The sequence below is a fragment of the Eleginops maclovinus genome, chromosome 20 (assembly GCF_036324505.1).
Source record: "Eleginops maclovinus isolate JMC-PN-2008 ecotype Puerto Natales chromosome 20, JC_Emac_rtc_rv5, whole genome shotgun sequence".
NCBI lineage: Eukaryota > Metazoa > Chordata > Actinopteri > Perciformes > Eleginopidae > Eleginops > Eleginops maclovinus.
Genome location: NC_086368.1, coordinates 17,993,969 through 18,011,661, shown reverse-complemented (window position 1 = coordinate 18,011,661; position 17,693 = coordinate 17,993,969). Strand labels below are relative to the sequence as shown.

Sequence of the window (17,693 nt, the reverse complement as noted above, 5' to 3'; positions counted from 1 at the left end):
GACTCCATGAGCGGTTCAGCATTAGCTGCCCCTGGAATGTGTTTTCACTGTAGTTCAAACATTTCTGTCTGTATTTATCAGATTGTGCACATTTACAAAGTTACGTTAAAGAAAAAAAGAAAGTTAAAGAAAAATATGGTAAAATGTGGTTAAAGGGAATCTGATGCGTAATTAAATTAACCAAACTGTGGTCACCCCCGACCCCCCCCCCCCCCCCCCCCCAAATGCACATCAGATGGTTGCCCTGCATACACACTTTGTTCTAAAAAAACCCCATCTCATATTTCGTTCCTTTATGACTTACAGAAACTCCAGCAGTGTAGGTGGGGATCTGACAGCAGGGAGGGAGAGAGAAAGAGAGAGTGTGAAACCTCTGCTCAAACCCGTCTAGACATTACTACTGTACCTTTTACTCCCGTCTGTGGGGAACTTCCCCACTTTGGGAACCCCGGAAACAGACTCTCTCTTTCTTTCTCTCAAGTGGGTGGTCCGGTAAGATTTTCTGGGCGGGGTCCTCTGTTTCAACCCTCCTACCCTCGGTCCCTCTTGAAACATGCTTTAATAGAGAAAGTATGCAATGCATACTGCTCAGCTACAACCCCCAATTATACTGCAACTGGGGTATTCGTGACTGGACGTCTGGGGGGATCACACACATTTCCGATTAGAGGAGAGAGAGGGGGGGGGGAGAAAGAGAGAGAGAGAGGGAGAGAGAGGGAGCGAGAGAGGGAGAGAGAGAAAGAGAGAGAGAGCGTTTACCCTTTTAATCCAACCAATGAGACGGTCGATACTCTGAGATTTTTTGAGTTGTGCAGGAGCACAAAGTGAGCTGATCGTGTGTGAACTTCCAGGTAAAGCTACAACCCGTCTCAAGGTAAGTTCACTGCGCTCTCATTGTTGCATTTGGCGGTGGCTGCATGAACAGGAGCACTCAGCCTGAACATGGAGCCTATAGTCTGGGTGTATGTATGTGTGTATGTCCATGGCTGCTTTGAAAGGAGAGCTTTTGCACCTGTGTTCCTCGCCTTTATCCCTCTCGCTAAAGTTTTTGCAGTTTTTCGGATCATTCACTTCGGCGGACCTGTTATCACTAATGAAAACAGCACATTTTAAAAAACTATTGCGCAAGTGATGTGAGCAGGGGGATGTTGTGAAGTGAGCACCGACTTTACGCTTTAAACACTGACGGCCTCGACTGTTGTTTTGGCGTTTACGTGCGCCAGATACTCAACCCATAGTCGGGAAGGTTTGAAGTCAGGGGCTGGCTGCAGGAGCGCTTTACGCACCTTCTTAAAAGGCTGTAAAATAAGGTGTTTTTATGGTTGCAATTGCCGCCCATATGCAAAAAGTACATTCAGTCCCAGTACTAGACTGGCAAACACAGACTAGTTAAGCGGGCGGTCTGCCGCTGCAAAAGAAGTGCAGGTCGCTTGTCGTGTTGCTCCCAACTCAGTTTATAAGCAACGAAACGGCGTCGTGCGTCTCGTTTGGCTTTAAATCGTTTCAACAAGCACGTATATTTCTCAAATGACTCCGACTTCCTGCTTCAGTTCGGCAATTAGTTTTTGGCACTTTCCTCACAGAGCTAGACCTTACGGTGAACGACCAGTTTAGGACATTACAAACAGCATTTGGGTTCATCTTTCTATCTTAATAAAATTAACCAATCTTGTTTTGAGAAATTCCAAAGAAGTATTATAAGAGGATGCATGGTTTGTCATAATTAATCAGATGATTATATTGATAACTCATTTATACTTTCAGTCATTTTGCGAGAGTTGCTGCCTTTCTTATCCGAAATAAGATATAATACGTTTACAAACGTATTATATCTTATTTCGGCTGTTATAAGAAACAATTCAAGATGACACATTGGTTTCTGGGGTCGTAAAGAGCAGTTTTAATTATGTTCTTACATTAAGTTGACCCTACAATTACTGAATTAGGAAATCACTGACATTTCCTTAGTAAATCAATTATTCAGTTTGTAAAAAAAGGAAAAAAGACACTTTTTTCCTGAAGTCCAAACTTTCTTTAGATGTTGTTGTTTTTTATGTATCTGTGACCTAATACAAGTATTTTGTTGACTATCAAATGAGACACACAAAACCATCAAATTCTTAAAACCGAGAAGCTGTTTTCAGAGACTGCTATCAATTATGAAAAAAGTTCCAGATTGATTTCTGGTGGATGACTATTCTATAAATCAACTAAGCATTGCAGCTGTAACGTTCACTTTAGGTTGCAAATTTACATGTGTGAATAGTTTGTCATGTTGTAATGATTCTTTCCATTAAGATGTAGTAGTTTATTTTTTGGGTGTCTCAGTTCCAAAAGTTTCAAATAAAGGTTGTTGCAGCATCAGCACGCCTACAGCATGCACAACCTCATTGAGAAATACCTTGCAGAGGACAGATGGAAAGGCAGTGTACAGCAGAGCAGATGCAGATTTTGGATGGCAGATTGAGTTGTGAATATCTGTGCTACTTTTAGTTTCTGGACACCATTCTCATATTTCCCTGCGTCTGCCACCTGTGTTTCCAATGAACCTGGTGCCAAGGCTAATGTATAAGCAGTTCCCACGCTCACTACTGGAAAATGATCCTGTGTGATTCTGATTTATCCTTTCAATGATATTAAGCACTGATCGAAAGTCACTGTTGTGATTGTGCAAAGAAAAATATTTGAGTAGAATTTGTGGCAGGTGATTGCTGAATTCAGAATTATGCAATACTATGTTTTTTTACACTCATCTCCTGATACTCAGGTCTTCTCCTATTTTAGCCCTAGAGGCTGCTTCTCCAGGCTTTGATGCCCACACTCTTTGAAGCAGGTGGACAGACACAGGCATGAGTGATCGTGGGACCAAAGAGCCATCTCCCGAGCCGAGCACTGCCCAGTCTCCTCCTGAGCCTCAGCGCAGGGGCAGGGGTCGGCCACGGAAACAGCAGCAGGTAAGGCTCAGTCTTTAAAAAGATCAGATTAATCAGGTCTCTCCTTGAGATTAAATCATTAAGTAACTAATTAAAAAGTGCTTCTGGGAAACAAAACTAGTTAATTATGGGTCCATGTCTCCTGGCTGTAAAGAAACAGCTCATGCTAAGCAATGTTTTTCAATTGTTAGTAAACATGTGTTTTTTTTCTGTGCAGGAGCCTGTTGGGCCACCGACTCCTAAGAGACCGAGAGGACGACCGAAAGGCAGCAAGAACAAAGGCCCCAGAACTGCACTGAAGGTTGAACCTGATCAGAGTATCTGATCTGCCAATAAATACATTTATTTATTTTAGAAAGAAAGAAAGGATGCGGTGAATATCCTAACATTAGAAAATAAAATAGAAAAATATATAATCATTAGTGACGTCACAGGTATGTGTGATTTTTTACTCTATCACTCCAGAAAAAGGAAAGCCACAACATATTTGTCTTGCAATGGATCGCAGCACACGTTTCTTTTTAAACTAAGATGTATGTCTTTTGCAGGGCATTTTATGACTTTCAGCTGTCATCATGATGAGGGCAGTGTCAGCTGAAAACAGAGAAAAGAGCAGCTGTTAAATCAGTGCAGTATTTTCGTCTCACGCCTGTTTGTTGGTGATATCTATTATTGTTCTGAGGAATGAAAGATTGTCTTACAGAGAAATGTTTCTCACTTAACTTTATTAAAAGATGGTTAAAGGTATGATTGAAGATACACATTCTTAGACAGCCTGTTCAAAAAGTGTTGACATTGTTGAATGACAGCTGTGAAATATCAATTTACATTACACTTATGACGACGTGTACTCAGATATAGTATCAGTAGACACATTGCTGTGTGCATTGACATTAAAGATAGTTTACAAAAAAAATTATCCATTGTAATTCTGTCAAAAGTTTAAGTTTATTTCAGAGGCTTGTTGTAGCAGGGGTGAAAGTTGTTGTAGTGCCCCTGCTGGCAGCTTTCCAGGTTGTCTGCATTTGTAGCAACACTCTAAAAAATACAAATAAGTATCTTGTTTATTTATAGACTTTATTTGTTTCATCACTATCTCTTGAACCAACAAATATTATCAGGCACGACCCCCCAAGATATTTACATCCGCAAGCATTATTATTTATGAGCCTATGGTAGAACATGCCATAACAGACATCCATTGTTTTTTTGTTTTTTTAATTTAGGGGATTTCAGCATTTCTCAGAACAATGGATACAAAAACAAAATATGCAATGAATATGTGTATTTTTTATTTTTGGTATTTTCATCTATTGTTGAAGATCATTTCATTTTCATAGCTCTTCATGTTCTACATATAGAGGGATGATCTGACTAAGAGAACTTTTTGTATTATTATTGCAGTTTTCTTTCTTCTGCTGACAAACTCATAAAAACTCTGATACAAAATGAAAACATATAAGACCTTAATCTTAGTTGGTGCTCAAATGATGACAGGATTTTTAAAATGTGAAACCAGGTTTTAACCAATCATCTGTTCTTACGCAGAAAGTAGAGCCCGTTGGGGAGAGACGACCACGTGGGCGACCAAGGAAATGGGTATGGAGCAATCTCTGACAGTTGTGTCCTAAGCCTCCAAGGTGTCTCCTGGAGCTACAGGGCGCTTTTATTCATGATTAATTCAATGTGTTTCCTCTCTTTCCGCAGCCCCGGAAAGTAGTGCAAGTTGCTGAAGAGCAGCAGGTGAGGAAAAAATAAAATCTTTTGACTCTTGTGATTTAATTTGTTAAGAAGAGCTGTTATCTATCAAAATGAGCGGAAATGTTCAGAGATTCTTTAAATCATTACAAAGCATTACTTTTCCAATCTAAGCATGATCCCTCTATAATTGAATTCCCTTACACTACAGTTTCTTTGGTAAGTTACACTTACCAAATTACTTTCAATATGTTTTTGAATTAGTCACTTTTTAGTTAATACGCCAAACTGTAGCTAAAGTAACTGACAGTTATGACTATGAAGAAATACATCCTCTGCTTAAGTAGATCAGAAATTTCACTTTGTGTCACACATCTTACTTTTTCACTAAATCAGTCTCATTTATAATGAGGGACTTTTGAAGGCAGATTTCTTTTAACTATTCATGAATATCTTCTGCCTGTGTTCCTGTTCTACTCTGAACTACATTAAAAAGCCCAATGGACCCATTATGTTGATTCTGCAGCCAACAAAGTATTGCCTTTAGATGGTCTATACCAAGTAGCAGTTACCAGTTTATTAGTTATACCTAACTAACCCTGCAGTGCGTTATATTTGGCAAACGTCTCCATAACCACAAATCCAACACAGACAAAGAAAAAGCTTCTTTCTTCCAGCTTTTGCAACACATACAGCTAATCCTTTGCACTACCCTGCACATTGAAAAATAAGGATTAAGACAACATATATATATATATATGTGTGTGTGTGTGTGTTAAGGAATTTAAATACATTTTAAAAGTCAAATGTAAAATGTGCACATGAAGAAGTACATAGTATGTTATGATAAAGAACTTTAAATACACTTTTTTATTTTGCCACAAATACAAAAAACCGTAAGTTACTTTTGCTTTAGCACATTTGACGTAAATAGCATAACAACCATGTTCTTTGAGCTTTACGTTCATTGACTTCACAAGGTTATGACGGGTTCTTGGAAACAGACGGCAGTGCTGAATTCCCCAAATACACCTCCAAACATCCTTTCGTTACATCCAGTTTAGGTGAATGCACACCCATTGTTTCTGAGAAACGTTTGTTCTTTTAGCCACCTTGTTCATATTTCAAACAAAGAACATTGCACAACATTTGTCAGTTCTCTTGATGCCCCTCGTCTTCCTTATCGCATCCTCTCCTCTTCAAGAACTGAAACCGTTGAGATAGACTCCCTTTTTTCAGAGGCACGCACATGAAGGGGAAGAATGAGTCAATGTAGAGAGGGGAAACCTGATCTAACTGTTCTCTTTCTCTGTCTCCTTGGTTTCCTGACATAACCGTCGTCTTTTTCTGACAGGTGGACCTACTTCCCTGCACGCAATCACTGAATTCATCACTCATTCTTGTATTCTCGTGCTCTTTCTAGTATATATTCATTATCTTGTGCATTTTGAGTCACTACACTGTGACAACAACACACTAAGTGATGGTGTTTTTTCGTCTTCTGCTGTTCCAGGGCTCTTCAGAAGAGACTGAGGATGATCCCTCGGAGCTCGAGCCTCAGACATCTCAGGTTCCAGCACAAGAGGAAGGCGAGTAGATAAGATGCCTTTCAACCTACCTCAAGGTTTGGCCTTCAACAAATGGGTTCTGACCCGTTTCTGTGATGGGAATTCAGGAACATACACATAACCACACAAAAAGATGTCATTGCAGACAGTGGTTTCTTCACCCGATATGATACTGTACCCTGGTTTTATTGGTTCGCTGTAGGAGTTTGATGAACAAGCTCTGTTTTTACTTCAAATAATTTGATCTTTCAAAATAGCTTTTTTTTAAACAAATAGTTTGACATTTTGGGAATTGTGCTTGTTCACTTACTCCAAGAGCTGCATCAAAAGATTGATACCAATCTCCTATCTGTACAGTAAATATACAGCTATGGTCAGCAGCTGGAAAGCTCGGCTTAGCTTAGCATAAAGACTGGGAACAGTTTAAAGTTTTAAGTTCATTGTTCACACAGTTCATGTGCCTTTTTGAGTTTTAAATGAGTATGGTACATTTTCACCTTCAAGTGTCCAGTCTGAATGCTACGCTTAAGATTCATTGTTTTTTTTTATAAATCTTCTCATTTAACTTTTGGAATGATTGCCAAGAAGTGTATTTACCAAAAAGTCAAACTATTGCTTTAAGGATGCCCGCTCTCCTCAACCCCTCTGCTTGTCTCTGTGCGGGTGTGTGGACGGGCATGTGGGTTAAAATTGAAAGAGGGGGGTTGAAGAAACAAGGAACCAAACTTGACTGTTTTAAAGAAAAAAGAAATCTAAATCAAGTGTCATGAATTCTCATATGAAATGGGAGCAAGATGGTGACATTTTTAGCGATGTTACAATATAAACATGGTGCGCTGAAGTCATTATTATAAAAGTAGACGTGAAAGATTTTATTCCAAAAGGAGATATCCAGTTTGGGAGAAAATAAATGTCTTATGTTCTCAAAGTTAAAAAGTACTGCATAACATGATGTTGGATCAATTGCCAATGTAGGCAAGAGTTAAGTTTGGCTTGATAACCTCAATGATTGTATTTCCTCTTCCACCCTCCAGCAAGTAAAAACGCACCCAAAGGTTTATATGGATGTCTTGTTTTGGAAAGAAATCCTTCATATTTACTTTAGTCAACAACAGTGTTGACACGTCATTTTACCACACTCAGGATTTTACTATTACAGTGCTTTTACACCATATTGAAACCTCAGGTACTAAACTATTCAGGAACATGTTGTCAGTCTACTCAGTAAAAATGATTGTGCTGTGTTTGTTGTGCATTTCTGATTTGTATTTGACATTACCAGTTTGCCTTGACACAAAGACCTCATTTAAACCTCAGATGCCCTCAGTTTGTTAAACTCTCATACTACCTCAGTGACAAAAAACATCACAACAAAATAACTTTTCACTCCCTCTGCAGCAACCAACTACACACACACACACACACACACACACACACACACACACACACACACACACACACACACACACACACACACACACACACACAGACTTTTTCAGGCCTACACACAAAGCACACATCACACACCAGCAGAGGATTTTACTATTGGTGTACAAAAACAGCATCATTGTCATTTTCTTTAAAAAATGTATTTGTTAAAAGCTGAAGTGAGACCTGGGAAAACAATGCATACAATAGTTTACAACAACTTGATAAAATACTTGCTTTTTAGGGTGTAGTTTCTTATGAAATACTTATTTTTTGGGTCTGTTACTCCTTTCTCATTTTTACTACATCGTGTTTTTTTCTCATTCTTACACTGTAAATTGTATGCGTGACACTCTTAATACGTGTGATTTGAAAAGAAATAGGGCAGGAAATGACTTCACAGTGCTGAAATACATGACAAGTTATGGGAAACAATGACACAATGGCACCAGTTAACAAATAAATGGTGGAAATATGTAAATAATACTAAACACTGCAACCTCCTCTTTGTTGTTTTACTCATTTAAGAAAGAAAAAAGGTTGTTCCTCCATTTTCTTAATGGTCATTATAAGAGAGACTATATAGTGACCTTCAACAATTGGGCTACTATGTGACAGTAATATTGATTGCACAAATATAATATACCAGAAGAATAAGTATAAATTAGTCAATAACTGCCTCATCGGTCAACCTGTATTGAAGGGTTGATTTTATTTCTCATTAATTCAACTTTTCATTTGTGGTTCTTCTTTCTCACTTGTGGTTTCAAGTCATGAAGCTATGCAGATAGTTATGGTTTTTGACCAGTTCTAAGATACTGTATCTGTTTCTGAGACTCAAATACAATGGAAATTAATAGATTTCTATTTATGGTCAATGCTTGTGGTGATAATACATCCTGCATTATGTAAAAAACACATTTTAAGGGTAACCCCTAAACATACTTTTTATCTTTAATGAATCATGAATAATTTAGTACTTTGTAGTGATAATAATCGTATTTTTTACAAGATTTCTCTAAAATTTACAATTGTTTAGTTATTAGGAGGTTTCCGATTTCCAGTCTTTTTATAGAACATGTTTTTGAGACCTTGGTGGTCAGGATTTCTGCACTTAAACTGACAGTTAGCTTTTGAAAATATTTATTTTTCATATCACTGATGGGATGAGATATCCTAATTTGTGTATGTATTTCAGCATTGTTGGCTAAATTGCTGCCATGGAGCTTAATTCATTTACAGACAGGTATGTTTTATTGTTCAACTGCATTGACGTTTCTGTTTTTTGCCCTTTTGGACTACCTCTAAAAAAAACCTAACAAGCCTGGGACGTCTTGCAGAAAGTCTTTGGTTAGTGGTGTCTGACCTTTTCCACAAAACCTGCAGGCAATGTGGATCATGAAATCTTGAAATAATTGTCAAACAAGTACTGTTGTAGTCCACTCATCTCATCTCGCAACATTCACGTCATCATAATTAACAGAAGTCAGCCTGAAGGGCGCCTCTTAATTTAACTACAGTTGGGTTAGTGTTTGTTGTTTTACACAAGCTGTGTCTGGATATTTACTCTCTATAAGGGGACAACGTTGTTCTGTGATCTTACTGAGTGTGTCGTACAGTACTTGATCTATTTTCAACTATTGAGAAGTTGAAGTATAACTTGAGAAATCATCTTTTATGCCTTACTTTTAACACCATTTTGTAGTTATGTTATTGATGTGTCCTCATCCAATACATTAATACAACTCACAAACCTGTGATATATTTTTTGTAATGATTCTTTACCATGTGATTTGTGTTATTCTGCATCTTTATCGCTTATCAATAAAACATCACACCCATCGACTCTCTTGTCATAGATTTGTACATCAAAACCTTTTTCTTTCAAATTGGTTTAAATAGTTTTAATGTATACAGATGGAAACAGATCTTGGTTTTTCAATAAAGAAGAAACAAAATAGTGAGGGACAGCTCACTTAAGGATGAAAACACATCCAGAGTTCAAGCTCGTCAGAGACAAAAGACCACAAAATCAGTAAAACACAAGTGTACATTTCTCCCTCATCCAACATGGAAGTAGATATTGAAGCTCAGAAGAACTTCACGGAAAAGCTACCAAACATTTTAACAGCAATGACACAACATGATTCAAGAATAGTGCATCCCACTGCATTTGTGTACCAAACAATAAAAGTGCAAGATCATATGTGATTCCTACCATTATACTTCCTTATCAAACATGCACCCTACAATTTGTTTTTGAAAACCACGTTGTCCTGTGTCAGAGTGATGAAAATGTCCAAAGCCACAGTTGTCCCAAAAACACTTTAGTTTTCCCTTTATCTTCCTGAGAGACAGTCTGTATCTCGAGCGTCAAACTGAAATTAACTAATGGAAGAGAGCCGTTAAGCGTTGAGAGCTTTCGCTACATCTGTGAAGACCAGACGACTGGGCCTCTGTGTCGTCCCCTGGGAGGTTGTGAGAGTCTGCAGAGGAGACAGATGGGACATAAAACTGTCAGTGACATCAAGAGCACATGGTGACTCCAACCTTCAACTGAACAACTCAACTAGGAAATGTTGATGATAGCTAGTTGCTCATTTCAAGACCATAAAACAAGTGATATGTGACTGATTACTGAAACTAGATAAAATGTGTTAGGGTCATGGTACAAAACCATGGTATGCCAACTGTTTAGGATATGTAATCATTTCATTTTTATATACGTACTCTGATATGTACTAGAAATGTGACTGAATATGTATAAGAATATTAGAAATGCAAACCTTCATTCTAAATGTAGCTAAGTTAACTGTAATGCAGATTGGACACGACAACATAATCGTTGTATGCCAGTGCCAAAGACATATTTCTATTTTATGCGAATCTAATGGCCATGTTTGAGATGCCGTTAAAAGCTATGAAAAAAGCTGGTACGTGGTGGAGATTTTGAGTTTAAGTTCATGTTGTCAAAATATTCAATAAAACTGCAATTCTTTATATTTGTTTCTTTATCAGTACTTAATAGCTCTGTGTGTACACATACATGGATGGATTTGATTTGAACACAATATGAGGCGTTTGCATACATTCTGTGAACATGTGGACCCTGAAATCTTTGATGATGAAGTATTGAGTTGGGGGAGCACAAAAGGAAAGGATGAAAGTCGAGTATGACTGACTTAGACAGACAAGGAATTTGATTTGGTGTCTGGTGGTGCGAACATAAACAATCTAAGAAAATAAGTTGCAGAAGTAGGTCAGAAAAATATAAAGATGATAAAAAGACTATTTTAATAAAAAGAGTATTTAATAAATATCATTTAAATTAGATCATATAATATGACAAACATCTAACTTATTGGTTTAAGTTTGATGAACGGAAACAATGAGATAATTAGGATTGTGAGGAAAAAAGAGGTTTAGAGAGATGTTTCAAAGACACTCAGGTGATACTTTACCATGCTTGCCTTTTACCATTATGCCATTGTCAAAACTTAAAAGAAATCAAAAGAAAATAACGATAAGTTTTGACAGGAAAAATGTGGAAATTATAAGATTTACAGCTAACAGTGGAATACAAAAACTAAACCTAAAAAAATAAATAAAGCACATTACATGTCAAAAATAGAGACTTTAGCTAAATAAAATATGCAGCAACAACAAGATATAAATAGCACAACACTGGGGCATTTTGATAGAAGTTTGTTTGTTATCTATGACAGAAAACATTGTCTATGTCATTGTAACTTGGTTATCGTAGCTTTTGCAGGTCTTCCCACTTTTGGTCTGAATAGGAACATTTATTTTAGATAAGACAGTGGGCTAGGATATTGGTTCCTGAGAGAACCTCACCTTGGCATTGGGACCCGTGAGGCTTCCATCCCGGCCGTGATCCAGTAGTTCCTGTTCCAGCAGGTCATCTTGTTCTTCAGCCGGGTCAAAGTTGTACATGGGCATGAGTTGGTGCCTCAATTTCTCCAGCCTGTATGACAAGAATTGAGAGGTGAAGTGAAGTCAGCATTTAAGTGAAAATAAATATTTCCTAGTTGCAATGATGGCTTAAAATGTTGCTATTTGCTAAACCCTAATAACTGGATTTTGACACAGGGCTCCTCTTCACTACTCTGCCAGATAATAACCTAAAGCTGACAAAATTGCCTTGGTTGAAGCTATGTTTTAGCAGAGATGGGGTAGGAACACTAATATTTTACTACAGCAAAAGTAAAAACACAGTGTAGAAACACTCTATAACACATACAGTGAAGGAAATAAGTATTTGATCCCCTGCCGAATTTGTTAGTTTGCCCACTTACAAAGAACTGAACAGTCTATACTTTCAATGGTAGGTTTATTTCAACAGTGAGAGAATGAATATCAAAAATAAAATCCAGAAATGTGCATTAAAAAAAGATATAAATTGAGTTGCGTTTAATTAGGGTGACCAGATTTGAGGTGGCGAAAAAGAGGACACTTGCGATTGTTGGGGGGGAAGTCTAAGTACAGTAGACTTCTGTGCAAAGCGCCATTCAATTTAAGTACATGCTTAATGGTCCCATGAAAAACTGTGAAAACCGGACGTTTTCATGAATTTATAAAACCCCCCCGGACGCTCCGGACAGGACATAAAAAGAGGACATGTCCGGGCAAAAGAGGACGTCTGGTCACCCTAGTTTAATGGTGGGAAATAAGTATTTGATCCCCTGGCAAAACATGCCTTAGTACTTGGTGGAGAAAGCCTTGTTGGACAGCACAGAGGTCAGATGTTTCTTGTAGTTGGTCACCAGGTTTGCACACATCTCAGGAGGGATTTTGGTCCACTGCAGATTCTCTCAAAATCCTTAAGGTTTGGAGGCTGATGCTTGGCAACTCGAAGCCTCAGCTCCCTCCACAGATTTTCTATGGGATGGAGGTACGGACACTGGCTAGGCCCCTCCATCACCTTAATGGGCTTCTTCTTTAGCCACTCATTAGTTGCCTTGGCCGTATGTTTTGGGTCATTGTCGTGCTGGAAGACCTATCCATGTCCCATTTTCAGTGTACTGGCTGAGGGAAAGAGGTTATCAGCCAATATTTCATGATACATGGCCCCCTCCATCATCCCCTCGATGCGGTGAATCGCCCTGTCCCCTTTAGCAGAGAAACCCCCCCCCCAAAGCATAATGTTTCCACCTCCATGCTTGACGCTGGGGATGGTGTTCTTCAGGTAATAGTCAGCATTTCTCTTCCTCCAAACACGACATGTCGAGTTGATGCCTAAGATCTTGATTTTGGTCTCATCGGACCACATCACCGTCTCATAAGCCTTCTCTGAATCATTCAGAGGTTCATTGGCAGACTTCAGATGGCCTGTACATGTGCCTTCTTGAGCAGGGGACCTTGCGGGCGCTGCAGGATTTTAATACATTGCAGCATAGTGTGTTACCAATAGTTTTCTTGGTGACTGTGGTCCCAGCTGCCTTGAGATCATGAAACAAGACCCTCCTGTGTAGTTATTGTCTGACCCCTCATGTTTCTCATGATCATTGATGCTCCAAGAGGCGAGATCTTGGATCATGGAGCCACAGATTGAGGGCGATTGATGGTCTTTTTGTGCTTCTTCCATTTTCTAATAATCAAACCAGTTGTTTCTTTCTCACCAAGTTGCTTGCTGGTGGTTTTGTAGCCTATTCCAGCCTTGTGCTGGTCTACAATCTTGTCCCTTATGTCCTTAGACATTAGTTCCACCATGATCATAATACCTGTCTATGGTCTTTCCATTGGTGGAGAGGTTGTAATCTGATTTATTGACTGTGGACAGGTGTCTTTTATCCAGGTAAAGAGTTGATATTAGGAGTACTTTCTTAAACCAAGCGGACTTATTTAACCGTAAAAGTATAGACTTTTCATTTTTTTGTAAGTGGGCAAATTTACAAAATCGGCAGGGGATCAAATACCTATTTCCTTCACTGTAAGTCCTGCATTCAAAAGTGTACTTAATTAAAAGTATTAGCATGAAATTATACTAAAAGTACCAAAAATAGAAGAAAAAAAAGTCCTATTTTTTGGGAATTCCCCATTACAGAAATAGATGAAGGCCTCTTATGCTTAATAATTCATGTTTATAACAACTGATGCATTCATGTGTTGCAGCTGTTTTTAAAAGAGGTACCATAAAAACTTCCTGATAGTTTGTGGATTTCATTATGGGATGAATCCATTTCTTTTTTTACCTATAATGATGGAACAAAAAAAATTACATAAATAGTTTTATGATTATGTTTTGAGTTAAGTTATCAAATAAATGTAGTGGAAATTCCCTCTGAAATGTACTCGAGTCAAAGTTTAGAGTAGCAGGACATTGAAATAAAAGTTTTATTGTAGTACAGTACTAAGGTAAATGTTAAAAGTTACTTTCCCCCAAAAAATACTGATGGATGTAATAATGCTGGTTGTAATAAACTAAGTACAGTTTAGGGATCAGCTAAAAAAAAGGATTTGTAAACCTACCTCTTCCGTTTCCGAATATACAGCATCTAGGATGAAAGAAAAACAAATGGTGGATTTAGATACAAACAACAAAGCAAATTACTGAGTGCAACAATATACACATAACAGTGTGTGTGTCAAGACATTCAGTTCATTCAGAAGTTAACGCTACTTAAGAGACGATATCTAATGGATTTCTTACGATTGCCACTGCCAAACCAATGACAGTGATGATGCCAAAGGGTACGAGCACCATTCCCATTCCCGACCCCTCCATGACGGCCTCTGGGAATGAGGTGGCGTTGAAGCTGGTCTCATTTGCTGTGATAGTAACAGTCATAAATGTTGTTCTGGAGGTGACATTGTCTCTGACGCCCTTGCTCGTCGAGAGGAAGGGGATTGCTGTGGTCGTGGCAGTTGTAGAGAGAAAACTTGGAGTTGTCTTAGCTGCAGTTACAGCCATGGTCAGGTGTAACACTTTTAACTGAAGGATGTATTTTTGGATCTCTGTGTGGATGTTTATGCGTCGCTCAGCCGCTAGTGCGTCTCATGGTGGACACAGGGGACATCGCTCTGGTTTCAGCATTGATGGGGCCTTGGCAATTTAATCTGGAGAAAAAATTCAAATAACAGTTTATGATTAATAAAGGCTTATTGCAGGAAGCATTAAATAAGTTAAAGTGATCTTTGACTGTTACAAAAATGCTTGAAATGTCAAATTTGCTTCTGTGCACTGATTAATTACAAAAATTGTTGTATGTAAAAAACTCAGTTTTGGCAGATCTCAAGCTTGACTTCAGTTGTGGTGGGTGTTTTTGGGCAGGATGTGGGTAGTAAAGGCAGAGAAGTGGTATAACAAACTTGATAAAATACCAAGGAATATGAACCACTTAAACTGTAGCATGCACTGTGAGGAAATGTGTTGGCAGCTCTTTGAAAACGGCAAATTTAAATTTACACCCACACATACGTACGCTACCACACACACTTCCATAAATATCCACTACATCCAGGTACCTGTGGCCTACTTCACACCCACACATACAGTAAACATCCCACGAGTGAGACAAGCAATGCATCCTGAGGATTTACACATATTATGAGTTTTAAAACATTTCCTTTAAAAGCAGAAACAAGACACATGATCCATTCCTCTCTCCTTAGTGCCCCTAATGAGGACCATGTGCAGCTGAAGCAAACAACCAATGAAAACCAAAGGCTGAATTTACTCAATGCTAGTTGTTGGCTAGTTAAACATTCCAGCACAGCAACAAGACATGAGCATGCAACGTCTTTGTTTGAATCATGTTATGATCTTATACTGTGTTACTGGTGTTATTTTTAGTCGAGATGCACTGTATCTCAGCTGTCCTGTCCAAACAACTGAGCTCATAATCCTGCCAACGTGACCAGCTCCTACTCCATGTTCCCTCTCAGATTAGAGATGCATACGTACCTTAACATACAACATGCATGACTTCAGAGGTGAGCTGCGGCAGGCCAGGGTTAGCAAGAGAGGGGAAAATGTCATTGGAAGAGGCAGCATTTCCTCCAGTGGCTGCCCCTCCTCCTATTCTGCTCCCCCCTTTAGCAAAGCAGGTACTGCACAGGCTGTTTACATTGACAAAAACAAAGCCATTTTCTGCGAAGATGGACTCCACACACCAGAGTAACCCTATCCCAACAGCCTCAAAGAGATCCCCTTCCCGTTCTCCTGTTTCCTCCTCGGATCAACCCCCTCCGCTTTGCCCTTTCTTGTATTTCACATAACAGAGCCTGCTCCAGGGATGCTGCAAACAGAGATCAGCGCGAATATCTCCCTCCCCCGCAGCCCTGCAATTGGTCCAAATGGCTTCAAGTGAGAGATGCAGTTTGCTCCTTCAACTGTCTGTCTGGCTTTGCAGGGATGAGAATGGGATTTAATGGCTCTGCACACCAGATACTGTCAGACCCAAGTGAATGACTGCATCCGGGTGGAAGCTCTAAGAAAATTAACCCTGTACTTTCTTTGACTCTTAATATATCTGAATATAACAACAAAACAAAAAAAATATTAAGGTTGGACTATGAAACAATTGCTCTTTGTAATTCCCCTAATTTTTTTCTTTACAATATTCAAATGAACATTTTATTTGAAGCAGGATCAGGCATTAAAAATAATCAAATATGGTGAATATGTTAAACACTTCATAATTACTTGACTTGTTTTGTAACTGTGAGTGCATGTAACAACAGTATCAGTTCTTCAGCTCATTTTGAATAGTCCCCAGCAGTAAATATTAGTGTAAAGTATTTACATTACCACCCCATTTAAATCAAAGGACACATATTTTTGAATGTGTGTGTGTGTGTGTGTGTGTGTGTGTGTGTGTGTGTGTGTGTGTGTGTGTGTGTGTGTGTGTGTGTGTGTGTGTGTGTGTGTGTGTGATGCAAATATTATTTTAAAGAACTATATATCCCGTTATAAAAAACACGGTGAAATACTGACACCTAGTGTTTTACGTGTCAGGCTGCAGTTAAGCAGAATACTGCAGTATTAGATAATATTTGGTTTTATTATAATCGGTTTTGGAAGATGTTGCCTGTTGAAATGTGTGCTGTCAATCTATATTTGAACTTTAGATCCAGTTTATTGGCCAATTCCTAATGTGTCATAATGTATCTTCTCATGTCTGGAAATATAAAACCATCTTGCAATATAACACAGTTCAATATACTACCATGGTCTTTCTGACACAGTGAAAGAAAATAAGACCATAAGCTTAAACAAGATATGGCTCATGGCTGGGCTCTACTGAACATTTTATTTCACATAATACATTGGAAGTCGAGGTTACATACTGGCACAGGTACTTTTCATTTTTTCCAAATATTAGTATTTCAAAGAATGTCAGAAGGTCAAAGAGCCAAGCTAAATGTATTTAAGAGAAAGATAAACATATGCAGTGTTTTCAGTCAATGCAGTTTTTTATTTACCATTGTTGTCCACATCTTTGGCCATGTGGCTTAGCTCTCTCTTTGTAGGATTGATCCCGATTAAACTCACTAACCTCTCCAGCTCCAGTGTCTTCACAGCTCAATTTCCCTCATCAAACTTCTCAAATACTACTTTGTATTGGTTGATCTGCTCTTGTGATAACTTGCTGGCCTGAAAGAAATAATCAGTTTCAGTTTTGGCTTTAGCAGTTAGTAAGTTGTATTAAGAGGAAAAAAGATCCACACAGCAACATTTCTGGAATTATTCTATGAGGACTTTAACTTAATATAAGAGTTTGTGTTGTAAGTAGTATGTGAGGTTAGTTGCTTTGTTATAGTTTCTCACCATTTTCTCTGCTGGTCCAAACAAAACTGAGGGTAAGTACTGTACTTACACTTACGTACTGTACACTTACTGTATAGTAGAATGAGAGGATATCTTAGCCTCGTAATGATTGCTCTTTTAATTTAATTTTCCTTCCACAGAGTTTAGAGGAACAGGCTTTGTGGCCTTTTATGGCAAAGGATGGACTGGTTGATCACCCATGAGGAATATTTGAATATCTCAACTGACAAATTTTAAAAAGCAAGTTATACTTGAATATAAAATATAACTGGTTTG

At 38.4% G+C, this 17,693-nt stretch overlaps 2 protein-coding genes across 5 annotated transcripts; one reads left to right on the top strand and one right to left on the bottom strand.

Moving 5' to 3' along the window:
• The first annotated feature begins 670 nt into the window (after positions 1 to 670).
• si:ch211-161c3.6 (high mobility group AT-hook 2b) lies at positions 671 to 9,468 on the top strand. Of its 3 annotated transcripts, none has more exons than XM_063910828.1 (7): positions 671 to 874; positions 2,768 to 2,954; positions 3,151 to 3,234; positions 4,482 to 4,532; positions 4,641 to 4,676; positions 5,986 to 6,033; positions 6,145 to 9,468. In XM_063910828.1, exons 2-7 carry the CDS (start codon positions 2,850 to 2,852, stop codon positions 6,226 to 6,228), a joined length of 408 nt encoding a protein of 135 aa, XP_063766898.1. In that variant the 5' UTR covers positions 671 to 874; positions 2,768 to 2,849; the 3' UTR covers positions 6,229 to 9,468. The 3 variants fall into 3 exon arrangements, with proteins under 3 accessions (XP_063766898.1, XP_063766897.1, XP_063766899.1); XM_063910827.1 differs by having other exon boundaries at positions 673 to 874; positions 2,785 to 2,954; XM_063910829.1 differs by lacking the exon at positions 5,986 to 6,033 and having other exon boundaries at positions 677 to 874; positions 2,785 to 2,954.
• Positions 9,188 to 15,952, bottom strand: si:ch211-161c3.5 (uncharacterized protein C3orf18). 2 transcript variants are annotated; one of them, XM_063910826.1, is made up of 5 exons: positions 15,761 to 15,952; positions 14,298 to 14,704; positions 14,117 to 14,142; positions 11,483 to 11,612; positions 9,188 to 10,113 (listed from the first exon to the last, which is right to left on the bottom strand). In XM_063910826.1, the coding sequence occupies exons 2-5, from the start codon at positions 14,556 to 14,558 to the stop codon at positions 10,033 to 10,035; spliced, it is 498 nt and encodes a 165-aa protein (XP_063766896.1). In that variant the 5' UTR covers positions 14,559 to 14,704; positions 15,761 to 15,952; the 3' UTR covers positions 9,188 to 10,032. The 2 variants fall into 2 exon arrangements, with proteins under 2 accessions (XP_063766896.1, XP_063766895.1); XM_063910825.1 differs by having other exon boundaries at positions 15,552 to 15,947.
• Positions 15,953 to 17,693: the final 1,741 nt, after the last annotated feature.

Excerpts from the sequence above, each read along its gene's own strand:
- si:ch211-161c3.6 (XM_063910828.1), top strand. The coding sequence starts at position 2,850 with ATGAGTGATCGTGGGACCAAAGAGCCATCTCCCGAGCCGAGCACTGCC. Across the intron at positions 4,533-4,640 it reads GTGGGCGACCAAGGAAATGG|CCCCGGAAAGTAGTGCAAGT; the intron begins GTATGGAGCAAT and ends CTCTTTCCGCAG. Across the intron at positions 6,034-6,144 it reads TGAATTCATCACTCATTCTT|GGCTCTTCAGAAGAGACTGA; the intron begins GTATTCTCGTGC and ends CTGCTGTTCCAG.
- si:ch211-161c3.5 (XM_063910826.1), bottom strand. The coding sequence starts at position 14,558 with ATGGCTGTAACTGCAGCTAAGACAACTCCAAGTTTTCTCTCTACAACT. Across the intron at positions 14,143-14,297 it reads TTGGTTTGGCAGTGGCAATC|ATGCTGTATATTCGGAAACG; the intron begins GTAAGAAATCCA and ends CTTTCATCCTAG. Across the intron at positions 10,114-11,482 it reads TCACGGGTCCCAATGCCAAG|ACTCTCACAACCTCCCAGGG; the intron begins GTGAGGTTCTCT and ends TCTCCTCTGCAG.